General features: G+C 37.5%; 2 protein-coding genes across 2 annotated transcripts; both read right to left on the reverse strand.

The window, feature by feature from the left end:
- Positions 1 to 572: 572 nt before the first annotated feature.
- On the reverse strand, positions 573 to 6,742 carry LOC149029625 (very-long-chain aldehyde decarbonylase GL1-4-like). Its single transcript, XM_089151187.1, has 10 exons — positions 6,651 to 6,742; positions 6,330 to 6,550; positions 5,359 to 5,591; positions 5,041 to 5,260; positions 3,015 to 3,393; positions 2,825 to 2,932; positions 1,667 to 1,867; positions 1,459 to 1,557; positions 1,071 to 1,250; positions 573 to 960 (listed from the first exon to the last, which is right to left on the reverse strand). Exons 1-10 carry the CDS (start codon positions 6,708 to 6,710, stop codon positions 781 to 783), a joined length of 1,881 nt encoding a protein of 626 aa, XP_089007313.1. The 5' UTR covers positions 6,711 to 6,742; the 3' UTR covers positions 573 to 780.
- A 10,822-nt stretch (positions 6,743 to 17,564) lies between these two features.
- Positions 17,565 to 18,356, reverse strand: LOC149029626 (uncharacterized). Its single transcript, XM_089143696.1, has one exon. The coding sequence runs from the start codon at positions 18,354 to 18,356 to the stop codon at positions 17,565 to 17,567; it is 792 nt and encodes a 263-aa protein (XP_088999822.1).
- Between the last annotated feature and the right edge of the window lie 6,506 nt (positions 18,357 to 24,862).

Below are 24,862 nucleotides of genomic sequence, written 5' to 3' on the forward strand. Positions count from 1 at the left end.
TGTCGCAAGGAGGCTATTTAGAAGGAACAATTGAGAAGGAACACAAAGCTTTGTGCTCGTGACATGACTGCTCCTACGGAGTCGGCTTTTAATAGTAGAGATCTTGTTGTTCTTAGGAAATCTTGTGTCATTTATGACACTTTTCTACATTTACACTTATGATTTCATTTGAGAGAGGTAAGGATATCTTTTACCAAGATTCATGAACATTTTTCGTTACAAACACTTTTTTTTTCTTCGAAGTCTGATAATTATGTTTTTTATTTGAGTGTTGGATGATTGTAACTAATATTTCAGATTTCATAATTGGATATTCGAGCTTGATTCATTCTTGTCCTTTTGATTATGCTATATCATATATTTGTACGGAATTGTCACTGAACCTAGGTCCTGTAGTATATCACCTCCACAGGTATTCGGGTATGACCGGATCTGGCTGGGTGGGGTGTGACAAAACCCCTTTAACACTATATTCAATCTCTCTTCTCCTTCCTCTCTACATAAAATAATGATTCTCAACATGTCACAATAATCTTTTGATCATATCCTACAAAACATAAATGAGTCTTCAACCTCATGTATCATTTATTTTTATTTTTACCTTTACGGTAAACTTCATGTATCATTTATTAAGACCACCTTAAGTGCGATCCTCTGAGGCCCGGTCATACACGTTCTAAATAAAACATAATAGAGCAGAAAAATTAAAGATAGATTTTGCAACCATACAAGCTACTGCAAGCTTTCACTCGTACAGTGCTCTTAACTTCATCATAGGTATCAAATAGATGCATGGGTGGTCAGCTCATGGAGAGGAAGGAATCCATGGCGAAGGCTTGCAAGCCAGACTTTCTCAATATCGAGCATTATGTCTCCACACTCATGTGCATCCCAGCCTTCCAGTGCATGAACAATTCCAGCTATACGCCATGCACTCATCACTCTCCTCGGCAGCCAATTCTGTTCAGGTGCATATGCATAGATGCAAACACTTTAGCTACCTTCTTGCTACTGTAATAGAATATATAGAGAAATATATATTTTCTTAATGATGGAATTTGATTAATTACCTCACAAGAGTACACGTTTTGGAGAGCTCTGGGGATGAGCATGGCTGGAGTAGTGTAATAAACACAATCCTTACGCACCTGCTTCTTTGGAGGAAACTGTGAGCATGGAATGAAATGGGTCCCTTCTGGTGCTCTTCTTTGTTCCTTCTCGCTCAGCTCTCCTTCTCCGACCAACCACACCTACAACAACAACCAATAAGTCTTTGTCCCAACTAAGTGGGGCTAGTTACATGGATTTTTGCCCTTCAATCAGTACTGTTTGAGGTTATACTAGATATAAAGCTTAATCTATGCATATCCTTTCTCACCACTTCCATAAAAGTTATCTTAGGTCTCCCCCAGTTCTTTTTATTAATTCCAAAAAGAAAGACATGCATAAAAGTTTTACCTTCTGTGCACAACTATTAGAGATGAACAAGTTAATCCACAACTCTTTAGGGATTCGCAGCTTAAGCTTATCAAAGTTATCCATGGACACCACAGCTACCTGTTCCAACTCAAGCATTGTTAGAGAAAATACTGGCACATTAAGCAAAATGCTTATAATTCCCCTTCAAATAACAAATAAATAAAGGAAGTACTAGCCCATGTTTTACCTGAATTCCTCTTTGACATAAATTTTTGACAATAACACAAGCAACCTTGGAAATGTTTCCTATTAGAAGCACTTGTCCTTCTCGTTTGGGAATGCTATGAAGTACCACAGCAACAGCTAAGCTGCTTCCATCTACAATTCTGATTTTAAGATCAGGGTGCTTTTGAAGATAAATTTCACCATTTCCATTAAATTTCTCTCCCTGTTGATCACAATATATCTTGAAATTGCAGTCATATACATAATTTTTTGTGGAAGATGATTTACAAGTGTACATAAAGTAAAATCTGAGAATGAAATCACATCATTATTCCATAGTAGTACTCCCTCCCACAATGATCATTCTCGTCTAAAAGAGTCCAAAGTTTAGGGTGTCATCGAATCCAGCTTTAATAACACTTTCGTTACTTACCTAAGTCATCTTTTAAGTTGGGTTACAAATGAATTTGGTGACAATGGAATGGAGAAAATAGTTATAAAACCCTTCAAACCTGGTACGTTGAGATTTTGTTAAGCAAGAAATAATTTATTTAATCTTTTTAGCATAACACAAACTTTTTTTTTATCGAGAATAAAATCTTTTTCTTTCACAAATACATACACATGCAACATAATGACTGGGGTGCAAGATTAGCCCTAATGGCGCAAAATTTATCCTGGCCGCACTATGCATGGAAAAGGCTTAGCCTCAAAATTATGATCCTAGGAAAGAGGTGAGTCGAGGTCAAGTATTTGACTAGGGCCAACCCACCAAGCGTAGCTCAATCCCACTACAAGTTTTTTTTTTTTTTTTTTTTTTTTTTTTTGGGGGGGGGGGGGGGGGGGGGGGGATAAAAAGTAGGACCATTGTGCATTGTCTTATTGATTCATGGTTAAGGTCTAGGTTTGGGCTGATATAGGGTGCTTAGGGTCAAGGATAGGGTTTTGAATAGCCTAGCCCAATTTGACTATGTTCCAACCCTAATAGTGACTGCTCTTGAAAATGAGATAAAAGCTTATATGATTACATAACTTGCAGAAACTTATTTCAGTTTATAATTTCAGGGATCTGTTCATCTATAAAAATACCCTTGCCTACTTTAAATTCACACATGCGCTCCAATAAAAGTTAGATGTACACTATACATGAAACACCATAATATATGAAGCATTAACTTGCCTGATTAAGAAGACCTAAGGTCAGCACTTTAACACCTTCATGGTCAGCCTCCACAATAGCTCTTTCAATCACACTGTTGATGGCATTCTTTTGTCTTGATGATGAATACTGGATAAAGATTATCTTGTCATTGGAAAACAAAAGAAGCACAAAGGGGGATGAGAATAAGTAGAATTTAAAAATTTCTTACATGGAAGCTAAATCTTGGGATTGCCCATGTTTGCATCTTGAGTTTATCAAATACATTCCTTTCCACATTGAAGGTAGAACCAAGTATCCATACGAACAAAATGAACTCATATGGAATCAGTGAAAAAATCGATAGATACCACTTGGAGCTGTAAGGATCAGATGCAAGAGAAGCAATGGCTGGCGGTAGATGATAGAAAGACTGCAGTGTTGTTGGATGCATCAGGTGTACCACATCTGGTGTCTCTTTCTTTCCCTTGAGTACTGAATCTTCATACAATTTGTCTGTAGACTTGTCCATGGTTCCATATATGTAGTCATACAAAGGCATGAAGAGGGAGTAGTTGGTCCGGAATTTTGTATGATGAAGAGAATGAAACCTGTTTACGGTACATTTCATGAAGCATTTTTTTCCCTTTCTTTCTAAAGGTCTGCAAGTGATATATTAGACAAAGATGAAGCACTACAAAACATGTCTCTGCTATTTTTCTGGGTTATCGAAGTCCCAAAACCACATCATCACAGACTCAGATGTTTCATCCTTTCGGACTCTAACAATATCAATAGATTGGTTTTCTTGTAAGAGGAATATGTGAGATGTTGACTTGGATAGGGCAGCCAGATGAGGTTAAGATCTTCCACCAATAAGGGCAGAGGATTGCGCTCTTCTCATACTTATTCATCATATATTTAGAAGAATAGTCCACCTTATCATTGCTCAGAGATAGACCCTCCTGTTAAATGTATCACTAAAAAGTCTCGGAGAGCATAGTCCTTTACCCCAGCAGACAGAAGATCTAAATTCGGCCGGATGGGTCACCCTATTAGCGGATGTACCATCTTTTAAGATATTTACTAAATACATGGAAGTCAGTCCCAATAAATGGGAGAAAAAAATACTTGATAGAATAATAGCATGGATGATTAATTAAAATAAATAAAGTATCCGCCAACGTAGATTTGTTCTAATGGTTGAAACCAACACCTTTTAGTTAAAAGGTCATGTGTTTGAATCCTTAATAAAAAATAAAGTATCCAAAGCAGGAATATTGGTACAGATTGGGTAAGGACCAATACTTTTCCGCCACACATATTGTGTGGGGCCCTTATAAGACCCATTGGAGGCTCACATGTATTTTGTGGGCCCACATATATTTGACAAAAATGGATAAAATTATTAATAATGATATTTTTTTCAATAAGATATACGTAAATTAAAGAATCAGTGCAAAAACAAAAAATACATGACTTCAACCCTAAAATATCAGATGCAAGCCAAATTTTTTTTTTAGGTAAGAGGTGCAAACCAATGGTAGTTACATACGACATTTTATTTATAATATAAAATCAAATAATCAAAATTGCAAAAGAAATAAAGAAACAAAGAAACAAAGAATATAAAATCAAATAAATAATAATCAAAAAAAGAAAAGAAAAGAAACAATAAATATATTTAGAAAGAGAAAGAGTATCTAATTGTGGAGAAGATTTTTTCCCAAATTTTTCTTAACCCAAAAGTGAAAAATAAATAAGAAGAAAGAAACGGAAGAGAATAAATAGGAAGAAAAGAAAAGCGAGGAGAGACCAAATATAAGAGAATAAATAGGGATTGAGGAGTTAGATTCTAATTAGAAAGACATTTTGAATATCTAATAATATTTTTTTTTTTTTCAAAAATTTCTTTGAATCAACGTTTATAAAAGAGAAGAGAATAAATAAGAAAATATGTGAAAGAAAAGAGGGGAGAATAAATAGGGATTGAAGAATTAGTTTTTAACTAGGGATGGTATTTTTACCCATTGTTTTCCTTTTAAAATTTACTCCCAATATTGGAGAGGGGCAAATAGTGATATTTAACATGTGAGAAGAAAAAAAACTGAAAAAATGAAGGAAATTATATAGGATGAGATTTTATATATATTAGTACCTGAGAACCTTGATTAATAAGAGCAAGTGAATTTAGCTGCAGAGATAGTAGAAGTGTAAGGGTATTCAATTCTACGTAACCAAATGGCTGTCAAACTTACGATGGAGTATACATGAGATACTTGAGAAAAGGAAAGATGCTGAACACCCACTTGGGAACCACCTCAATGTTGCAATGACCCATGTAGTTCATAAAATCAATGTAAGTCACATAACCCATTATCACTCCAACTGAGGCAGTTCCACTGAGTATCGGGATCAGTTGTGGAACTGCAAATAGAAGAAAATAAACCAAATGCTCTGCAAATGGATGAATAACAGCTGCCACAGAAAACGAAGAGCAAATCGCAAATCAGCTTTCTATGGCAGAATATATGAAATGCATCAAGTCACAAAGATTCATAAAAATGGTTGGTTACCTGTGATGGGTTCTGTAACAATTGAAGAATGATGGTGTGAATGGTATCGAGAATAAAGGATATGATGGTGCAATGCTCTGTGAAACCAATAATAGAGGAATTCCACTGGACCCATATGGAGGAGAGCGGTGATAACCAGACCCTTCCACCTCCAAAATGGCACTCTTGAAGCCTCAGGAAGAAGCATCAACACAAGGTAGTATACAAGGCCATTCAAAATGATCTGGTCGTCCCTGAAATTCAATATATCTCATTAAATCAAGCAAACGAGATGAGGTGGCAAAATTTAACGAGAAGGAGATTTCTCAAAGCGTTTATTTTAAGTATCTTAGCTCAATCATAAATTGAAAATGTTTTATAGAGGATGATGCTTTAAAGAATTAAACTAGGGTGGATGAAGTGGAGATGTGCATTCGAGGTTTTGTGTGATTGACGTAAACCTTTAAAACTCAAAGCAAAATTCTATAAGACTTTATATGACCATCTATGATGTATCGTGCAGAGTGTTTGGTTATTAAGAAGTATCATACAGATAAACTTATTGTTCTAGAAATGAGGATGCTTAGATAGATGAGTGTAAAAATTAGGAGGGCTAAGTAATGATAATATTAGAGCTGGTTTGGGAGTAGCTCGAATAAGTGATTAGTTACAAGAAATTAAATCGTTTGATGTTGTATGACCAGGTTCAATAGAAGCCTGTAAATACCCTTGTACAAAGAAATCATCTAATCCAAATTGAAAGAATTAGAAAAGTTAGGAGTAGACATAAGATAACCTCAAGAGAAATAGTGTGAAATGATATGCATAGCTTAGGACTTGTATCTAGTAAAAGCTAATTTCATGACAATAATCCATGTAACCGACCCCATTCAATTGGGACAAAGCTTGTTGTTGCTGTTAGTCAATCAAATAAGAACAAATACAAGCTAGAGCAAACAAATAGGGAAGGAAGGAAGAAACTCTTGACTCACCAGTTCCTTTCCCTATCCACTTGCTCGAATTCGATGCCCTTGTCCACTATTCTGTGTTTGGTTTTTGCAGTATAATAACGAGCTAAGCTTATCCATAGTTGGCCATGAAGCATTCTCCACAGCAAGAATGGGAAAATGAGCAAGTAAAATATGTTCTCTCCCTCTTCTTTGGACGTAAATGAATACATGCTGTGTACCACCCAAGGAGCCAAAACCACATACTTCATTTCAAAAACATAAAGCATCATTAGAAGAAAGCAAGAAAGAAACAGAAGATCAAAACAAATTACTTATATAAGTTGGTTCATGTGGTACTACTACCTTGAAGTTTCCAAGCTTTTGCCATGGCCAGTCAGTAAAGAGACCTGGTTTTGATGCCATCTCTCAGCCCTCTCTTACTTCCCAGAGTAGGTTTTCTGCTGAATCTCTATGCTCGAAGGACTATTTATAACTTAGAAATATCTAAGCATCCCTAATCAGTCCCACCAACAAAATTTTACGTTTCTACCAAAATAAAATCTTAATAATAATGGACACTTTTGGAAGATGTACGTAGACTGACTTTTCGTGTTCATATCGCTTCACATTATCCTCTCTAATAAAGTTTTTAGCTTAAGCCCATGATATTTCTTGGAGAATCCAACGGTGGGAAGTGTTTCACACACTGCTAAGAGAGTAAAGCTCCACCGTTGATAAACATTGAAAGGCTGCATTCAAATATCTTTTTCATAATAAATTTTTATATCAACTTCTTTTTTTTTTTTTTTTTTTTTTGTTGTTGTTGTTGTTGGGGGGGGGGGGGTGTTGTTGAGGGAGTTGGATATAGTCAAGCACTTTTGAGTTAGAAAACTGTTGTTGTCTACTGAGGTAGCTTTGCAGAGACAGAGAGGGAGATAGAACTCTCTTTCTAGCTTGCTAATGAGTAGCTGTGTCGAAGAATTCCTGTATAAGATGGCCCTGCAAAAGAACAATCAATCAGAGGTTTACAAATTGACATTTTTAAGCACATGTTTAGCTAATGAAGTTATATATCTTCATCCGTGGATACCAAAAGTTGTTCAATTTTATTTATTCATTTATTTATTTTTATTTTTTTGGGAAGGGAGAATGAATACACTTGTGTACTTCTCTGTAATACTTTAAATGTGTAATCAGCAGTACCTAGATTAATATAAAGATCTCTTCTAAAGTTTGATTGTGGATTGCTAAAGATGCATGATTGTATTCGAGATATGGGAAGAGATATTGTCAAGGAGGAAAACTGCAAAGATCCAGGTAAGCGTAGTAGGTTGTGGTCTTATGACGACATTGTTGAAGTATTCGATGAATGTAAGGTAACAAAACTCTCTCTCTCCTTCCTGCCCCTCCCCATCTCTTGCATGTGTGGAAACACAATAACAAAAGTGTCCAATAACCAAGGACAATAAAAACATTTATTCCACTGGTTATACTATGATATTGTTAGGATCCTGAGGTACATGACATTCTAGAAGCCAAATCACACTAAATCAATCATTGGATCTGTAATAGAGTGATGTCTCATTTTCTATTTCAATGGAATAGGGTGGTATGTGCTTCATTGTACAAGGATCTAGACTTCAATGTTTACACTATTATTACTATTCTTTTTTTCTTTATTTACACATATAGTTCTGTTATCCATAAATTTCTTTTTAATTGAATTACTTTTTATTTTAGGGAACTGACACAATAAGAGGCATGAGTTATCCCTGCGATGCTTCAAGACCAACTATTAACTTAAATATAGAATCCTTGGAGAAGATGCCCAGTTTAAGGTTACTTAATGTTTCAAATTTTAAGTTTACATGTCTCAATTTATATCATAGGAAATTAGTTTATCTCTACGTATCAGACAAGGATTGTAATCAACTTTGGAATGTCAAGCCTCCAAATGACTATAAGGTGTATTATTAGACTTTTACTTTATTCCTTTATAATATCAAGTTTCAGAGAAACTATATATACATATGTTTTCTCTTTGTTCTACAGCGGTTTCGAAATTTGAAAATTCTCAAGTTTAAAAGATGTCACTCCCTATTGATGTCCCCAAACTTTTCATGGTTTCCCTCCTTGGAACAACTATGCTTTGATAGATGTCCTTTGGTTGAGTTAGACAAGTCCATTAGGCAATTGAATCAACTCAAAAGTCTTATTTTCAAGTGGAGCACTTCACTCAAAAAGTTGCTTAACTCAATTGGGAATTTAAGATCCCTAAGCAAGCTTGACTTGACGGGTACAATGTTAGAAAAACTCCCAAACAACATTTCTAGGATGAGTTCTCTTGAAGAGCTTATTCTTGTGCAGTGCAAGTCACTCAAGAAGTTGCCTGACTCAATTGGTGATTTAAGATCCCAAAGAGTATAGAAAGAAGACCTCCTTATGTTATGAAGACAAAATTTATCATGTAAAATATTTTATGGTCCATGTTGGTACACCTCAAAATTAGAATGGAAATAAAGATTTGTATAAGCGTGTTTAATCAATATTGTTAGGTTGTTTGGGCACAAGACAAAGCAGTAGGTGAGATGTTGCACTAGCTCCAATAGTTAGTTGATACTTGATAGTGCAGATGATAAAAAAAAAAAATTCTAGATAGAGTGGGTGAGGTTTTGGAGCTATTACGTGATGCTCTTCCTAGGGGAGCCCCATGTGATTCAAGATTAATTTAACTGGTTTTTTGGTTTAGTATTATTAGGGATATTTTTGGAAATTCATTCAAAATTCTAACTGCCACTTCATCTCAAGCTTATGCGGCTAGGGTTTATTTCTAAGAGTTCCACAACTGATCAAACACTAGCCACTACACTCAAGAAGGTTTCTAACACAAAGACTCTAACCAACCCAAAGAAAAGTTTGATACAAATTACAATTGCTGCAGAACCCTGATAAATTTTTAATGTAAATCTAAACACTATAACTCAAGGAATCTAGAAGATCACAACTACAAAAGTCCTAGAACACTAATGAACAAGGACTCTATCTCTATATAAGGAAGCCATGTACACAACTCTTAATATAGTAGAAATATCTGAAACTCTCCCATGACATAAGTTGAATTCAACCGAACCACGTAAATATTGGTCTCTTGCCTTTTCTCTCTCTTTTTCACATGCATCTCTCTCCCCTCACGTTCTCTCTCTCTCTCTCTCTCTCTCTCTCTCTCTCTCTCTCTCTCTCTCTCTCTCTCTCTCTCTCTCTCTCTCTCTCTCTCTCTCTCTCTCTCTCTCTCTCTCTCTCTCTCTCTCTCTCTCTCTCTCTCTCTCTCTTCATTCCACGTTTCTAGCATGACATCAGAACACCAGGTTCTTTCTTCCCCCCCCCCCCGCTTTGCTTCCATCCCTCAACAATCTTCTGATCATTAAGCTCATGGACAACAACTATTTACCATGGAGGTCGCAACATGTTCCTCTCATGAAGTCTTATGACTTATTTCCTCTTGTGGATGGCTCCTCAATATGCCCTCCTACAACTATTATTATTGAAGAAGACTCTATTTTTGTATGGAACCAAATCCTGCCTATAATTCATGGATTTGTTAGGACCAACTTCTCATGTGTTGGCTTATTGCCTCGCTCACAGAATCTATTCATGCTCAAGTTGTTGGCTGTTCTACCCCCAGAGCAGTTTGGCATCACCTTGAAACTACTTATGTAACATGCATGGTAAAAAATTCGAGAGAAACTCAAGTTTCGACCTGGTGAAAATGGGAAACTTGGGAAATTTCGAGGAAACTGAGGACTTCTCCGTACAAGTTTCGACATCAAGTTTCAAGTTTCGACACGTTTTAGAGAGTATTTTGGGGTGGCATCCTATATTTAAGCTAATTAGAGTATAAAGAATACATTTGTTGTATTTTGTTAAAAAAATCAATGTAGATATATCATTCAATATACATAACATCAATGTAGAGTTGTCCAAAAGTACATTATTAACTTAACTACTTAAGTACATAACATTCAATATATAATTTCTAACTTCAAAATAGTTGACAATAAAAGGAAAACACAACTTAGTGTTAAGAGGAGTGCCAAGAGTGGATTCATCCTGTGAGCTGAGTAGTACTATGCCTGTAACATCCTCTCCTCCAACCAACGAACATAGACATCGTATGACATTTTATGCCTATAGTTGTCAAGTTAATCAATAACTATAACTTTATGAGTCTGGTCATCAATAAGCTTAAGATAACCAACCTGAGGGAATACGCACTTTGAATAGGGAAGTCCTGATGGAGGGGGTATTTGTCGTGAGTATTTGGGGAAACAAGAAATAAACAAAAAAAATTGAAAATTTGGGAAAGCTACAAAATTTACAGGAAAAAGTCCCAAGTTTTCACAAAATTTTTCAGGTTTCCACGAAACTTCCTAGGTTTCTACAAGATTTCCCAAGTTTCTACGAAATTTCTCAAGTTTCCACGAAATTTCCCAAGTTTCCCACGAAATTTCCCAAGTTTCCCACGAAATTTGAGAATTTTTTTTTCCTCATGAACCAGCTGGTCCAACTGGGTTGAACAAAGTTTCGACAGGTTTCGAGGTTTCAACAAGTTTCGACAAAATTTCGACAGTTTTGATCGAAACTGAGGATTTTTTTCAGTCCTCATGAGTTCCGTTTCGCATGAGTTCCGTTTCGATGGTAACACGTACACCATCTACAACGAAGATTATGCAACATCGTCTTCAATTACAAAACATGAAATGAGGTAACAATAAGATACATGACTATCTTCTTTGCATTAAGCATACTATAGATCAACTTGTGGATGATGGTAAGACTATTTCAGATGATGACATTTGTCTGCATATTCTCAATGGTTTGGGCCTTGATTATTTGGCCATTGTTATTTCTATAATCACTTGTGGCTTCCCTGTCACTTTTGCTGACTTAAAAGGAATGTTACTCACTCAAGAAATTCGTCTTAAGGATGACTTATCCTATGACTTCTCTTCATCTTTGGCTAATCTGACTTAGACAAGTAATGCTCGCCATTATCGTCCTCCCTTTCAGGGTCGATCGCACAATAGAAGCAGATCTTTTTGTGGACGTTCTTTTGGCTATCATCCTCCACTTCTTGCCACTCCACCTTCACCCTCTACTGGTGGTAACAAACAACAGCAACTGTCTCTTGTTATTTGCCAAATTTGTGATTGTCACATCCATAAAGCTCTCGATTTTTATCAATGCTACAATCATGCTATTCAACGTACAACCAATGCTCCCCCCCCCCCTCTATGCATGTTTCTGAATTCTCTGGAGGCATTTATGCAGATGAAACTTGGTATCCTGACTTTGGGGCTACACATTATATCACCAATGCCTTTCACAATCTTCAAATTGCTCAACCTTACATTGGTGCGGATTAGGTGTTATTAGGTAACGATACAAGTTTGCCAATCACTCACACTGGTAACTTTTCTATTCCTACAAAGCATTCTCCTATCTTTCTCAATAAAGTTCTTCATGTTCCTTCCATTCAGAAGAATTTATTATCCATTTCCCAGTTTACTTGTGATAATAATGCTATTTTTGAATTCCATCCTGATATGTTTTATGTAAAGGATCGAGCAACAAGGATTTCAGATACACTTAGGCGACTTCTCTCCATAGGATTTCATTGATGAATGAGCTTATGTCTCTCAATGGCACTCCAGACTTGGCCATCCTGCTTTTAAATTAGTCCATAGTATTGTTTCTTAATTTAAATTATTTGTTACTTTTAAAAAAGTTTAGTTTTTGTTGTGATGCATTTCAAAAGCAAAAGAGTCATAAACTCCCCTTCTCTTCTTCTACTTCCCTTTTTATAGCAACCTTGGATTTGATCTATTAAGATATCTGGGGGCCTTTTCCAATTGCTTCTATTGATGGATTTCGGTATTATGTTATTTTTGTGGATGCTTTTAGTAAGCATACTCGGTTGTATCCTATGCATCTAAAGTTTGAGGTTGTTGGAATTCTTCAAAAGTTTAAGATACTACTTGAAATTCTTTTTTCAAGATGGATTAAAAGATTTCAAAGTGATAGGGGTGGTGAATATCGCACTGTCTATACTTTTCTCACTTCTTGTGGGATTGATCATCGCCTTCCTTGTGTTCCCCACACATGAGAAAAATGGGGCTGTCAAGCGCCGTTATCGCCATATTGTTGAAACTGGCCTTATCATGTTAGCCTAGTCTTTGGAACTATGCTTTTGAAACTGCAGTTTTTCTCATCAATAGGACTCCTACCCCTGTTTTGGGCAATGTTTCACCCCACTACAAACTCTTTAAAGTACATCCTGATTATGTATCCTTAAGAGTCTTTGGTTGTGCATGCTATCTTTACCTTTGCTTTTACAACAAACAAAAGCTAGAGTTTCGATCTAGCATGCAAGTATTTCTTGGGTACAATCCTCATCACTAGGCTATCATTGCTTCAATCCTCAAACAAGTAAACTCTTAATTTCCCGCCATGTTTTTTTTTTTTTGAAAAATAATTTCCCTTTCACCATCAATCACCCATTGAGGTTACCCATCCATCTCAACCACCTTTACCCTCTCTAATTGGTCCTCCTCCTATGCTCCCTTCTCCTATTCCATCTCCTCCACCTACAGGCCCACCACCCCCATCCCCACCCATGGCCAAATCCCCTCCCCTCCCCAACTTACACCCGAATCTTCCCCTAGGCTCCACACCTCCACCTCATCCTTATCCTCTTCTCCTTGTTTGGATCTCGTAATTGATCTCCCTTATGATCCTCATCCTCCATCTCCTTCCCCCACCTCCTCCAAACTCTCCTATTAAAACTTACCCTATGGTTACTTGCTGCAAAGCCCACCCTCTCCCTAGAGCCCTTCTTACTTCCATCTCTGATGACAGCCAAATTGAGCTTACTTCTTTCACTACTACCAACAAATACCCTCATTGGTGAACGACTATGGATGAAGAGTTTAATGCCCTACTAAAGAATGGCACTTGGTATTTTGTCCCTACACCTCCTCAGACAAATGTTATTGGTTGAAAGTGGGTGTTTTGAATTAAAAGGAATATTGATGGTTCTATTGAAAGATACAAAGCCTGCTTGGTGGCTAAGGGGTTCAATCAACAAGAGGGTCTTGACTACAATGAAACCCTTAGCCCTATTGTCAATGCACTGCTGTCCGCCTTGTTCTATCTCTTGCTATCTCCCATTCTTGGCCAATTCGCCAACTGGACATACAAAATGCCTTTTTAAATGGCTTTCTTAATGAAACAATCTACATGAAATATCCACCAGGGTTTGCTGATTCTCTTCATGTTGATTATGTTTGTCATATTCACAAATCTCTTTATGGTCTCCAGGCCCCTTGTGCTTAGTTTAATCGCCTTAGTTCCTTCTTATTGAAATTTGGATTTGTTGGATCTAAAACTGACACTTCTCTTATCATTCATCATGGTATTTCTGGTACACTTTATATCTTAACACATCATTCTTACTGGAAACTTTGAGTTGTTACTTTCAAAATTCATGACTGCTATTGCCTCTGTGTTTGTTGTCAAAGATCTTAGTCCCTTACATTATTTTCTTGGAATGTCCGTGTCTCCATTATTTAATGGTCTTCATCTTTGTCAACAACAATACATTACTAACCTTCTTCATAGAGCCACATGGGTGATTGCAAGCCTATTACCAATCCTCTTTCTCCTTCTACCTAGTTGAACAAATTTTCGAGGGAGCTAACGGCTGACCCTACCTTGTACAAAAGTATGGTGGGGTTCTACAGTATGCTACTATACTCGCCTTGACATACAGTTTGCAGTCAAGAAGTTTTGTCAGTTTATGCAAAGTCCGACTCTTGATCATTGGTCTGCTGTCAAAAGGATTTTGCAATACTTAGGGTATGATATCTCATGGAATTGTCATCAACAAAGACTCTAATATGACATTAGCAGCATTTTTCTATGCTAATTGGGCTGGTTGCCCTAATGACCATAAGTCTATCAGTAGTTATGATGTCTTCTTGGGGCCCAACATTGTATCTTGGAGTTTTTGAAAACAATCCACTGTTGCTCACTCCAGTACGGAGTCTAAATATCAAGCTCTTGCTAATGCTGCTATTGAGCTCATTTGGCTACAATCTCTCCTCCACGAGCTTCATATTTTTCTAAGTGATGCTCCTGTCCTTTGGAGTGATAATATTGGTGCAACTTACTCCACTGCAAATCCTGTATTTCATGCTCGTACCAAACACGTGGAGATTGATTTCTACTTCGTTCGTGATAAGGTTGCCAAATGAGATCTTCAAGTCCGTTTCTTATCTATTAAAAATCAATTGGCTGACATCTTCACCAAGCCGCTATCTACTTCACGTTTCAACACCTTGCTGTCCAACCTCAAGGTCACTTCACCTCCCTTGAGTTTCAAGGATGTATTAGGGATACTTTTGGAAATTCAACCAAAACCCTAGCCGCCACTTTATCTCAAGCTTCTGCGGCTAGGGTTACTTCTAAGAGTTTCACAGCTGATCAAACACTAGCCACTACACTCAAGAAAGTTTACAATTGGTATTCACAAAGACTCCAACCAACATAAAGAAGAGTTTGATATAGATTACAATTACAACAAAACCTTGATCAATATTTTATGTAAATCCAAATATTGTAACTTAGGAAATTTAGAAGATCACAACTAAAAGAGTCCTAGAACACTAATGCAGAAGGACTCTATCTCTATATAAAGAAGCCATGTACACAACTCTCAATATAGTAGAAAATATCTGAAATTCTAGTGTGGACGTAGGTTGAATTTAACCGAACCACGTAAATATTGGTCTCTTGCCTTCTCTCTCTCTCTCTCTCTCTCTCTCTCTCTCTCTCTCTCTCTCTCTCTCTCTCTCTCTCTCTCTCTCTCTCTCTCTCTCTCTCTCTCTCTCTCTCTCTCTCTCTCTCTCTCTCTCTCTCTCTCTCTCTCTCTCTCTCTCTCTCTCTCTCTCTCTCTTTTCATTCCATGTTTCTAACAAGTATGGGTTACTTTAATTAATAGTATTTTAGTTTGATATTATTTTTTTCTATTTTTGTTTAATGATCCCGTTTATCGTGAGTTTGATAAAAACAGCGTACTTGAACAAAGAAAGTAATCTTAACAATAAACTACTATTAAATCATTACGTGTTCATTCAAATGTTTGGACACAAGACAAAGAGGCGCATGTGATGCTTCAGTATAGCTCTAATAGGGAATAGTGAGTTCATAGAATAGATAGACCAGTTTGTTGCAAACAAGTACGAGGTTTTGGTGTAAAATTCATAGATTTTGGAACCTTTAGGATGCTTTATTATATGTTTAATTATAGAGCAAGTTGCTCCGGCTCCACAAAATAGAAGCATGAAAACACTAACACTCCATTTTCTTTCATAAACAAATAAAAACACTTCAAAGTGTTTCATTTGACATAGACATTAATCTAATCTGTTGCTGAAGCCACTTCTTTATATTTTCTATTTGATTTCCAAAACTACCTTTTAATTATAAGAGATTATCTAAATACCCATATCAAAATCTGAAGGAAAAAAAAGAGGCACTTCATTGGAATACCTTTCACCAGCAAGATATTGTATTCAAATATTGTACACAACAAGGTAGATGTATTACTATATGAGCTTTGTACATGTTTCTAATGTAATGTTGTGACTTGAATTCTTGTACACAGTTTGGAAGATGGTCGTATTGATATATTTCAGTGAACGACCTGAATGATCCATTTTTGGAGATCTATGGTGGAAGCGGGAGGCTTGAGCTAATAGACACAAGCCTAGTACCCACCACTGATCTCAGTTTATGGAGGGGGTTTGGACCTTTGCCCCCACGGTACGGTACAACTCGACCTGATCGATTGACATGTTTACCATATTAAAGTCTATATACGTGTATCGTATGTTAGCTTACTGCATTATTGAGAGATTTGAGATTTTCGATTAGGGTTTTTTGTGAGAGTTCTTGTAATGCCATTTTTGGCGATTGGTTGTGAAAAATCAGTGTTTTATTTGCATGCCATTTTGGTAGGAATGGTAAAAGCAGTGTGGGCATTACCTAGGATTTGGTTTATGAATCCCAGTCTTAGACCAAGTTACCATAGAATGGCCTTGACAAATGTCAGAAACTGAACCCACTGTCGCTATTTCAGCTTGGCTAGAAATATGAGGGGTTAAAAAATTACTTGAACCAGAAACAGTGGGTTCATTAAGCCCATTTTGAGATAAAATAGGGGCTGGACTATTAAGTAATGGACCTCAAACACTGGGTCAACTTGAGTTAAGATAGGATTTGAACTGTTAGGCAGCGGACTAGAATACAGATGGGCCGGGGCCCATATAATTTATTTGTGAGCCTAAATTAGAAGACAAGCCATTCCTTAAGGAATCTGAGCCCATGTATCACACATGTGGGTGTAATGGTAATACCTGATGTATGCTATATGTAGGGTGTGATGTACTGAATCAAATCATAAATGAATATTTTTGTTCTCAACCTCACTTCAATACTAAAAAAATATATTTCATATTCCATCAAATATATTGAAATTGACTATTAAATCATTCATGAGGAAATAATTTTTTATCATCTTGTAACACATTATGTGTCGTTTAATTGGTGACTTGTTTGCTAAGCCATTGACCCACAAAGTATTTGAGTTTTCTTTTGTTATAATTTTTTTTCTTCTTGTTCCCTCAAAATGGGCCTTTCCTCTCGGCTCGGTTTGCAAGGATTAAAGGGTATGAAGAGGGTAACCGCGGATTTGTATGATAGAAACTTTGGACAAAAAAAAAACGTATGATAGAGACGTGAATACACTTTCTAGTTGCTTTTCTTTTTTTTTCTTTATTTTCTTTCTCTGGTGTTTTTCCATGAAATACAATTTACGACCCACCCGAACGTTATCAACTCTCCCCCATCCACCTATTCTAACAATTTTTGCTAATTATTTATATATATATATATATATATATATATATATATATTAACTCCTACTGAGTTCTCCCGCTAAACAAACATAAATTTAATCAAGAACCGATCATAAGATCAATCAAACTATCAAATAATAGTGATGTGAGTGTAAAATTTCAATCATCAAAAAATAAGAACTACTAAGAAAACAAAAAGGTTTATCCCCTGTATTATTCTTTCTTCCCAACCTTGGAGTCTTTCTTCTCAAGCCAAGATTTATGTGCATTACAGTCTCTTAAAATGTCCCTTTTGATCACACTAGTAACACGTAATATCATCAAGGTTCTTTTTTTCCTTGTTAGAAGGATGATACTTGTCTTTCTCGGAAGAAAAATGTTTGTTCTTATGAAACCCACTAGCAGATGCCTTGTTGTCTTTAATCAAATTTATAGCCTCGATTCTTGTTCTTTTCTTGTCGCTTTCTTCTTGAGCACATATGGAAATAAGGTCTTTCATGGTCTTTCCCTTTGTCTGCAGATTGAGTGAAGTTCTTAGCATAGCGTATGACTCTGGAAGAGAATTGATAGCTAGATGAACTAGAAACTCATCATCGATTGTTGTCCCAAGATCTTTTAATTTATTTGCAGTAGAAGACATCTCCAAAAGATATTCTCTAACACTTTCCGTACCATCAAATGTAGATGAAGTCAACTTGGACATCAGTTCTCCTTTCTCACCCTTTTGTGATAACTCAAACACTGTTTTTATCTCTGCAAGATATTCTACTGCAATGTCCTTCATCTCTACACTATCACGCATGGACTCAGGGATTGACTTTTTCATTATAATTAAACTTTTCTTGCTAGCTATCACCCATTCTTTGTGCTTTAGCTTCTCCTCATGTGTACTTGCAGTGGAAAGATCAGCGGGCTTTGGCTCTTTAAGAGCCACATCATAATCAAGCAATCCAAGTGTAGCATTTATTTCATCTACCAATCTTTTATAGTTTTTTTCAGAGAGAGCAGGGATGGAAGCCAAAGTATTACCTTGAGCAAACATCTTAAGAGGAGAATAAAAATTCAAAAGACCAACATAAGTGAGAACAGACATTCAAACAATTATATTATGAGAATCACATGTCACTCTCAGATATACATGTATGAGAATCATAGCATACCAAATGTGCTAAATACAAAAACTTTAGCCAACATGAGTTGGCCAAGTAATATTTTAATCCAAAGGTTAAAATATATAAGGCCTCACATGTAATCTTGCAAATACCGCGGAATAGCAATGACTTTCTAAAATTCCTTCACTTTTGGGTGATAAGAAACGTATGAAAATCACACAATACCAAACATGCTAAAGGCAGAAACCTTAACTAACATTAGCCGACCAAGTAATATTTTAACCTTTGGGTTAGAATATACAAGGTCTCACATGTAACTTGTAAATACCGCGGGATAACAATAACTTTCAAAAATTCCTTTCACCTTTGGGTGATAGAAAAATTCTAAATTATGCTTCCCAAAACATCATAATGTATTAACCCACATTAAAAAAAAAAAGCGAATGCAACAATAATCCTCAAAAATCTCAATATCTTTGGGTGATAAAGAAATTTATGAAAATTTTTAAATTATTATTCATTCCCACTTGAGTGCAAATATCAATGTTGCTTAGATAACATCACCTTTGGGCAAATGTTACCAAACTTTGATTACTATGACAAACAATAAGAAGATGGGGAAGATGCCACTTTGGTGGATTACATTCCTCCTCTTATTATATCCATCCAAAATTTGTAGTCGATAAGCAAAAATATGCACAATATATTAAAATAAAGTACAACCAATTAAGGGGTTAATTACAAAATTAAAATTTTCTTTTCTTTTCTTTTCTTTTTCTTCTTTCTTTCTCTCTCCCCTTTTCTTTTCTTTTTTTTTTTTTTTTGGTTAAAAGCTCTTAATTAAGAGTTAAAACTTGGATGGACCAATCCATCCAATTTCGGTACCTCCTCTTCCTGGCTCCTCTCTTTGCTTTAAGCAAAGGGTCTTAGGCTCCCAACTAACAGTGACGGACTTTGAGGATAACTCGTGCATTAAAAGGCCCCAAACACCCGCCCTTACACCATTTAATGCATGCAAATTTAAAATAAGAAAATTGTGGATGCCTAGCATTACAGAATAACAGAAAACTACAATACTCTATAAAAGGAACAATCCATGTGATACACTTACAACTGTAATGAGTAAAGAAAGGAAACTAAAAGCAAAAGCAATAATGAAACTGACAAATGTTTTATAAAGATAAACTTACTCAAAAGCAGACATTAGTCAGATAGAAAATTAGTGGAGAAACAGAAGAAGAAGGGATTCAACACCCTCACGGCTCAGGCATCCACACCGCTACTGGGGAAGCCCGACCCCCAGAAACATAAAAAATAACAAATTTTGTTTTAAAAAAAATAATAACGGAATACGAGGGGCGTGAGGTATAACCCTAAAGGCGAAAACGTGAAATTTTTGGTTTCTGAGTCATTGCTGGTTTTGTTTATAATGGAACGGTTCCAATTATTGTTACAATACCCGCCCATATCTTATTTACACCAGAGAATGGGGATATAAGCGAAGTGAAGCCAAGAATTAAAAAAAATTTATTTGGTGCCAATTAAAGACGACTTCAATCGTTAAGAGGTATGCGTGCATGCGGTATTTATACCATGACGTTTTCAATTCCAATTGAGATAAAACAAATAAATTTAAATAAAATGGATAATCATTTCTAGTTTTGCACGGAAGGCTCTGATTCCAATTGTTAGAACTTCTAGGGTTTTTCTCAAAACCTTAATCAATAATAAAACCATGCAAGAACTAGAATGCGATATAATATATTAGGAAGTATTAGGCATTACCTTACACCAGACGAATATTGAAGAAGATTGATGCAAACCTTGAATGCCTTGAATGCCAAATCTGAGTGATGAAGCCTTCTTCTCCAATCTTCTCGTCTTTCTACCGTACTTCTTTTTTGTGGAGAGAGAAGAGAACAAAAGAACTTGAGAGATCGGAGGGACCCCATCATAGCTATTTATAATAGCAATCCCAAACCCTAGCCCACTTCCATCATGAACCGGTTTGGCCCATCTCAAACGTAATGGCAATGCATCGGCCCGATGTGTTGAGACCCCCATCAATTATTAACCCCAGTAATTAATAAAAGCCCATATATTTCCTAGGATAAACCTAACACAGGACCCCACAAGTCCAAATGAATAAGCTATAATGGGGTTGAAGTAAAAGAAGCGAAACAGGTAAATGGCAATTGATGTGCATTATCCATTTTACAAGAATGACAAATTGTAGAAGCAGAAACAAATGATTTATATGAACAACAGGAAGTTTTGCCTGACGAATAACACGTCCTACTATATTAGTAGAGGCATGGCCAAGATGCTCATGCCAAAGGGAAGAAGAAACACGAACAACAGAGAAAGCTGAACATGAAGCAGCAGAAGAAGAAGGAAAATCCAGCCTGTACAAACCATCATCAATATGACCGGTGTGCAGGATATTCCCCGAGCACGGATCCTTGGTATGAAAACAATCACCATGAAATTCAAAGAAAATAGAATTATCCTCAGCAAATTGGCAAACTGAAAGAAGATTAAATTGTAAAGAAGGCACATGAAGGATTTTGTTGAGAGAAAAATTGCCAATGGAATTGGAAACAACAGATGAACCAGAGTGAACAATGTGCAAACCTATACCATTGCCAATTCAAACATTAGAATCACCTTCATAACTAGTAGGTCTTTGAATGGCAGCAAAATCTGGTGTTATATGGTGACTAACACCAGTATCAGGATACCAAGAATGTGCAAAAACAAGTTGCCGTGAGTCGGTAGCTGAATAATATGCTTGTGGAACTTCCAGAATAGGAGCATGTGGCCTCTAAGAACAATGAAGAGCAAAATGTCCTCCACGACCACAGATCTGACATATAGTGCCAAAAGAACCACCACGGAAATTTTGATAACCACCACGATGATTCCCTCGAAAAGAACCTCGAAAATGACCTCCACAAGAAGATTTGTTTACCCCCCGAGAGCTCCGTATTCCAGTCCGAGAACCCGAAGGTCTAGTCGGGTGAACTTGTGGAGTATCCGGATTGAAGCCCATGATCCATACCCAGGACCCATGGATCTGGATCCTATGTCTGAAAAGCCTGCCTTGGCTGGTGTGGGAAATTCTGGAAGTCAAGTGTCGTTCAGAGATGTCCGGAATGAAGGTAAGATCTCCCCCATCTCTTATTTAGGGCTAGGTTGACCTTGGGTATCAACCCCCTAGTAAAAGCACCCTTGTATGGCAAATTACATGGGGGCGGTTACTAGTGGCGGTCGCTTAACCTAAGCGACCGGCCCAAGCGACCGCCCGGTCTGTTTTCGGGGATTTTGCCCTATTTTGCCCCCAGACTTCTATAAAAGGCAACCTCCGTCTCATTAACGATTACTTTATTCGTTATTTCTTATTTGGGAGTTAAGACGGCTGCGGGGAAGATCCGAAAGAGTCTCTGGAGTACTGACAGTGGTTTGGAAGATCAGTTCTCTTCTTCTCTGGCTTTCTGGTGTGAGGTATTGAACTAACCCTTCGTTCTCTACTCTCTTATCTCCGTTAGTTTGGTTTTACCCTTTTTCCCTCGTCACTGTGATTACCCCTTGGTTATTCTTTACCCTTTTTTTTAATCTACATGAGATGGAATAACCATAAACGGAACCCTGCTTCTGTGAGATGGTAAATCCAATCAAGGAGAGGGTTAGGGGTAATCCACTGATGGTAGTGGATTGTTTTCTCTTACCCTTTTGGCTTAGGGAGTGTTTAATTCGAGACTTAGGATGAGATTACTCGAAAACCGGATTGAAATCGAGTAATCAGAAGCCTGAGTTTCGGATTGAAGCTCATCATTTTGGGGCGGTCACTAGTGGCGGTCGCTTAACCTAAGCGACCGGCACAAGCGACCGGTCGGGTAAACAAAGGACCAAATAGATTTCGGTTTTGATTCAATTTGGTTTATGTGACTTATATATTCTAATAACCCTGTGTTTAGGTGATTACTGTTTAAAAGAAAAGTCTACTAATAATTACTGGATTCCATTTTACGGACGTTTCAGTATATGCAAGTAAGGACAAATCTATCTTATCTATTTATGTATACTTCAAAGATGTTGATTTAGTAATTGTTATTCTTAATCTGTACCAATATAAACTGCTGTAGTTTCATATATAATGTCTGTTATACTACTGCTGTTTACTTTGATTTCATATTTACTTTATGGTTTGTGATTGTTATGAGATGGTGATAGTTGGTATATGATTATGATAGTTGGGGTATTCCTTTTGGGATATCTTGGCCGATGTTATCGGAGGTCATGGAATGGGACACATGCCTCGCTGATGCCTTCAAGACTATCATGATTAATTGATGACATTGTTAGGATGAGTCTAGATTGCATGGCTAGGTACCCCACATGCTACTACCCTTTCGGTAGGGGAATTGAAACCGAGTGACCCGTGATGACAAGTGATGTGACTTGGTGGTCCACCGTTGGTCATGAAATGGTAGGGTTGCATATGTTAGGGTTGGGCTCATGGATGTCCAAGGACCGGACCGGGTGTCGGGAGGAATCATGAGAGCATCCGCCCCAATGATATGTGGATGACCATAGGGTTATGGAGTAGAGTCCAACAGAGGTAGCCATCCGTGAGGATTCTTACTCCTAGGTTGCGAAGGATACCGAACCGAGTTGGTCGGTGCCATAGGGGATGTATCTGGACTTCATGTAGACATGTAACCATTATGACCTTGCATTGGATTAGAAACCCAGACATGCGCCAAGACTCATTACCAATGGTCGTGGTGAGAGAGTGTGGACTTAACCCCTAACCATGGTTTGTGAGCCGTGTGTGGACTTTCCCTTTTTCCCCGGATCCCTACAGAGGTAACCAGTCCTTGCCGGGATCGAGTGATGAGACTTACCCGGAGGAGGGCTGGTGTTTATCTTAAAGCATGTCACTATTAGAGACTTGCATAGTTAGAAATCATAGCATCATTCATGTTTTGCATTCATTCATATTACTCGTTGTATCATGGCATTTTTGGATGATGGATGAGATATATGATTGTTTCTTACCGAGTTCTTTAGAACTCATTCCTTTATTCTTTGTATGTTTTTAGCCTATACGTAAGAAGGATTTGTATCTCGAAGATGGGCTGGTTCCCTATGAAGGAACCATCCCGTTTGAAGAAGATGTGGCACCGCCAAAGGGGGAGATGGGAATAGCATGTGCGGGAGTTCCTGCGGGTGCATGGAGTGCGCTTATCGCACCGGTTGATGGTCAGAGGCGAAAGGTGGTCAGGCAGTTCGCACTGAGACTGGAGAAGAATTGGAGAACCCCTCACCTCATTAAACTGGAATCTAAGTTCATTGACTTAGAGAAACAAACTGGAAAGAAACTGATTTAAACACTTTTATTCCGCTGCCCTCATTTTTGACTTATTCATTATTCTTTATTTTCTTTCCTTTGTTATTGGAGCATTTTGGGCTTCTGTAATTCATTTAATTCAGTTATTGAATATTCTTGCTCATGATTATCTGTATTTGTCTTAAATATTGTTGATAGACTAAAACCTTGGATCTTGTGACGGATCGCACCCACGGGTTGTCGGGCGGGTAACCGAGACCGACGGGTGGGGTGTGACAGAGTGGTATCAGAGCCAAGGTTTTACGAAGTCAATAATAATTAATACAAGTATTAGACGAGCAATCTGAGTCATAGATCCAGAAGTGACTCAAAAGAATTAGAGTGAGTAATAGAACATCTTTGGTTAGAAACAAACCGATAAAGTAAGTGGATCCTATTTTGAATAACTTACAATAAGTCAAGTGAAATATATTCTCACACAAAGAATTATCAAGAAAATGCATAAGAGACAATAATACAAGTGCAATAAACATAACCGTGTTTCATTAATAAGATAAAGCCTTACATAACTTGGAGCGTACTCTACGCTTTACAAAATGTTAGGGAATGAACATGTGCTGAATAAAAACTACAATAAACATATCTAAACCCTAAGGTCAGTACTGAATCATAGTGAATCAAAACCTAGACCTATCTACTGCTGTGGTGGTGGTGGTGGAGCTAGTCTCATCTGGCGGAGTATGTCAAGGCACTCGCTATCCGGCCCCTCATCTCTACCGCCCCTCGCTCGAACTGGTCCATCCGAGTGAACAGACCCCTAGCCCAAGGTGGTGCGACCTCCGAAGTATCCCGAGTCCCGGATGTGCCTCCCGTCTCGAATCGGGAAGGTGGTGGCGAGTCCGCATGATCCTCATCATCGCCTCTACATCCATGTCCTCCTCGCTCGGCCGGCATCTCTCGGTGAGTTTGGTCCGCCCGTTAAGTGCATCCGAGCGACCAATCTGTATCCTATGGTACCGCTATGCCCAACCGGGATAGTCTCCTCTCCCTCGAAGTCGACCCCGAAGTGCTCAAAGATCCGTGTCAGAAGCCGCCCGTATCCAAGGTTTGCTCCCCTCGGATGTGTCACTCGGT

Source organism: Hakea prostrata, chromosome 1, assembly GCF_041222555.1.
Source record: "Hakea prostrata isolate BN-2017 chromosome 1, UWA_Hpros_2, whole genome shotgun sequence".
In the NCBI taxonomy this organism is placed as follows: domain Eukaryota; kingdom Viridiplantae; phylum Streptophyta; class Magnoliopsida; order Proteales; family Proteaceae; genus Hakea; species Hakea prostrata.

Bases quoted from the DNA above. Each gene is read 5' to 3' on its own strand.
- LOC149029625 (XM_089151187.1), bottom strand. From the start codon at position 6,710: ATGGCATCAAAACCAGGTCTCTTTACTGACTGGCCATGGCAAAAGCTT. The intron at 5,261-5,358 runs GTAACCAACCAT...TTTCTGTGGCAG, and splicing joins TGTTACAGAACCCATCACAG to CTGTTATTCATCCATTTGCA. The intron at 1,868-2,824 runs GCAAGTTAATGC...TGTGATCAACAG, and splicing joins CCTTAGGTCTTCTTAATCAG to GGAGAGAAATTTAATGGAAA.
- LOC149029626 (XM_089143696.1), bottom strand. From the start codon at position 18,356: ATGTCTGTTCTCACTTATGTTGGTCTTTTGAATTTTTATTCTCCTCTT.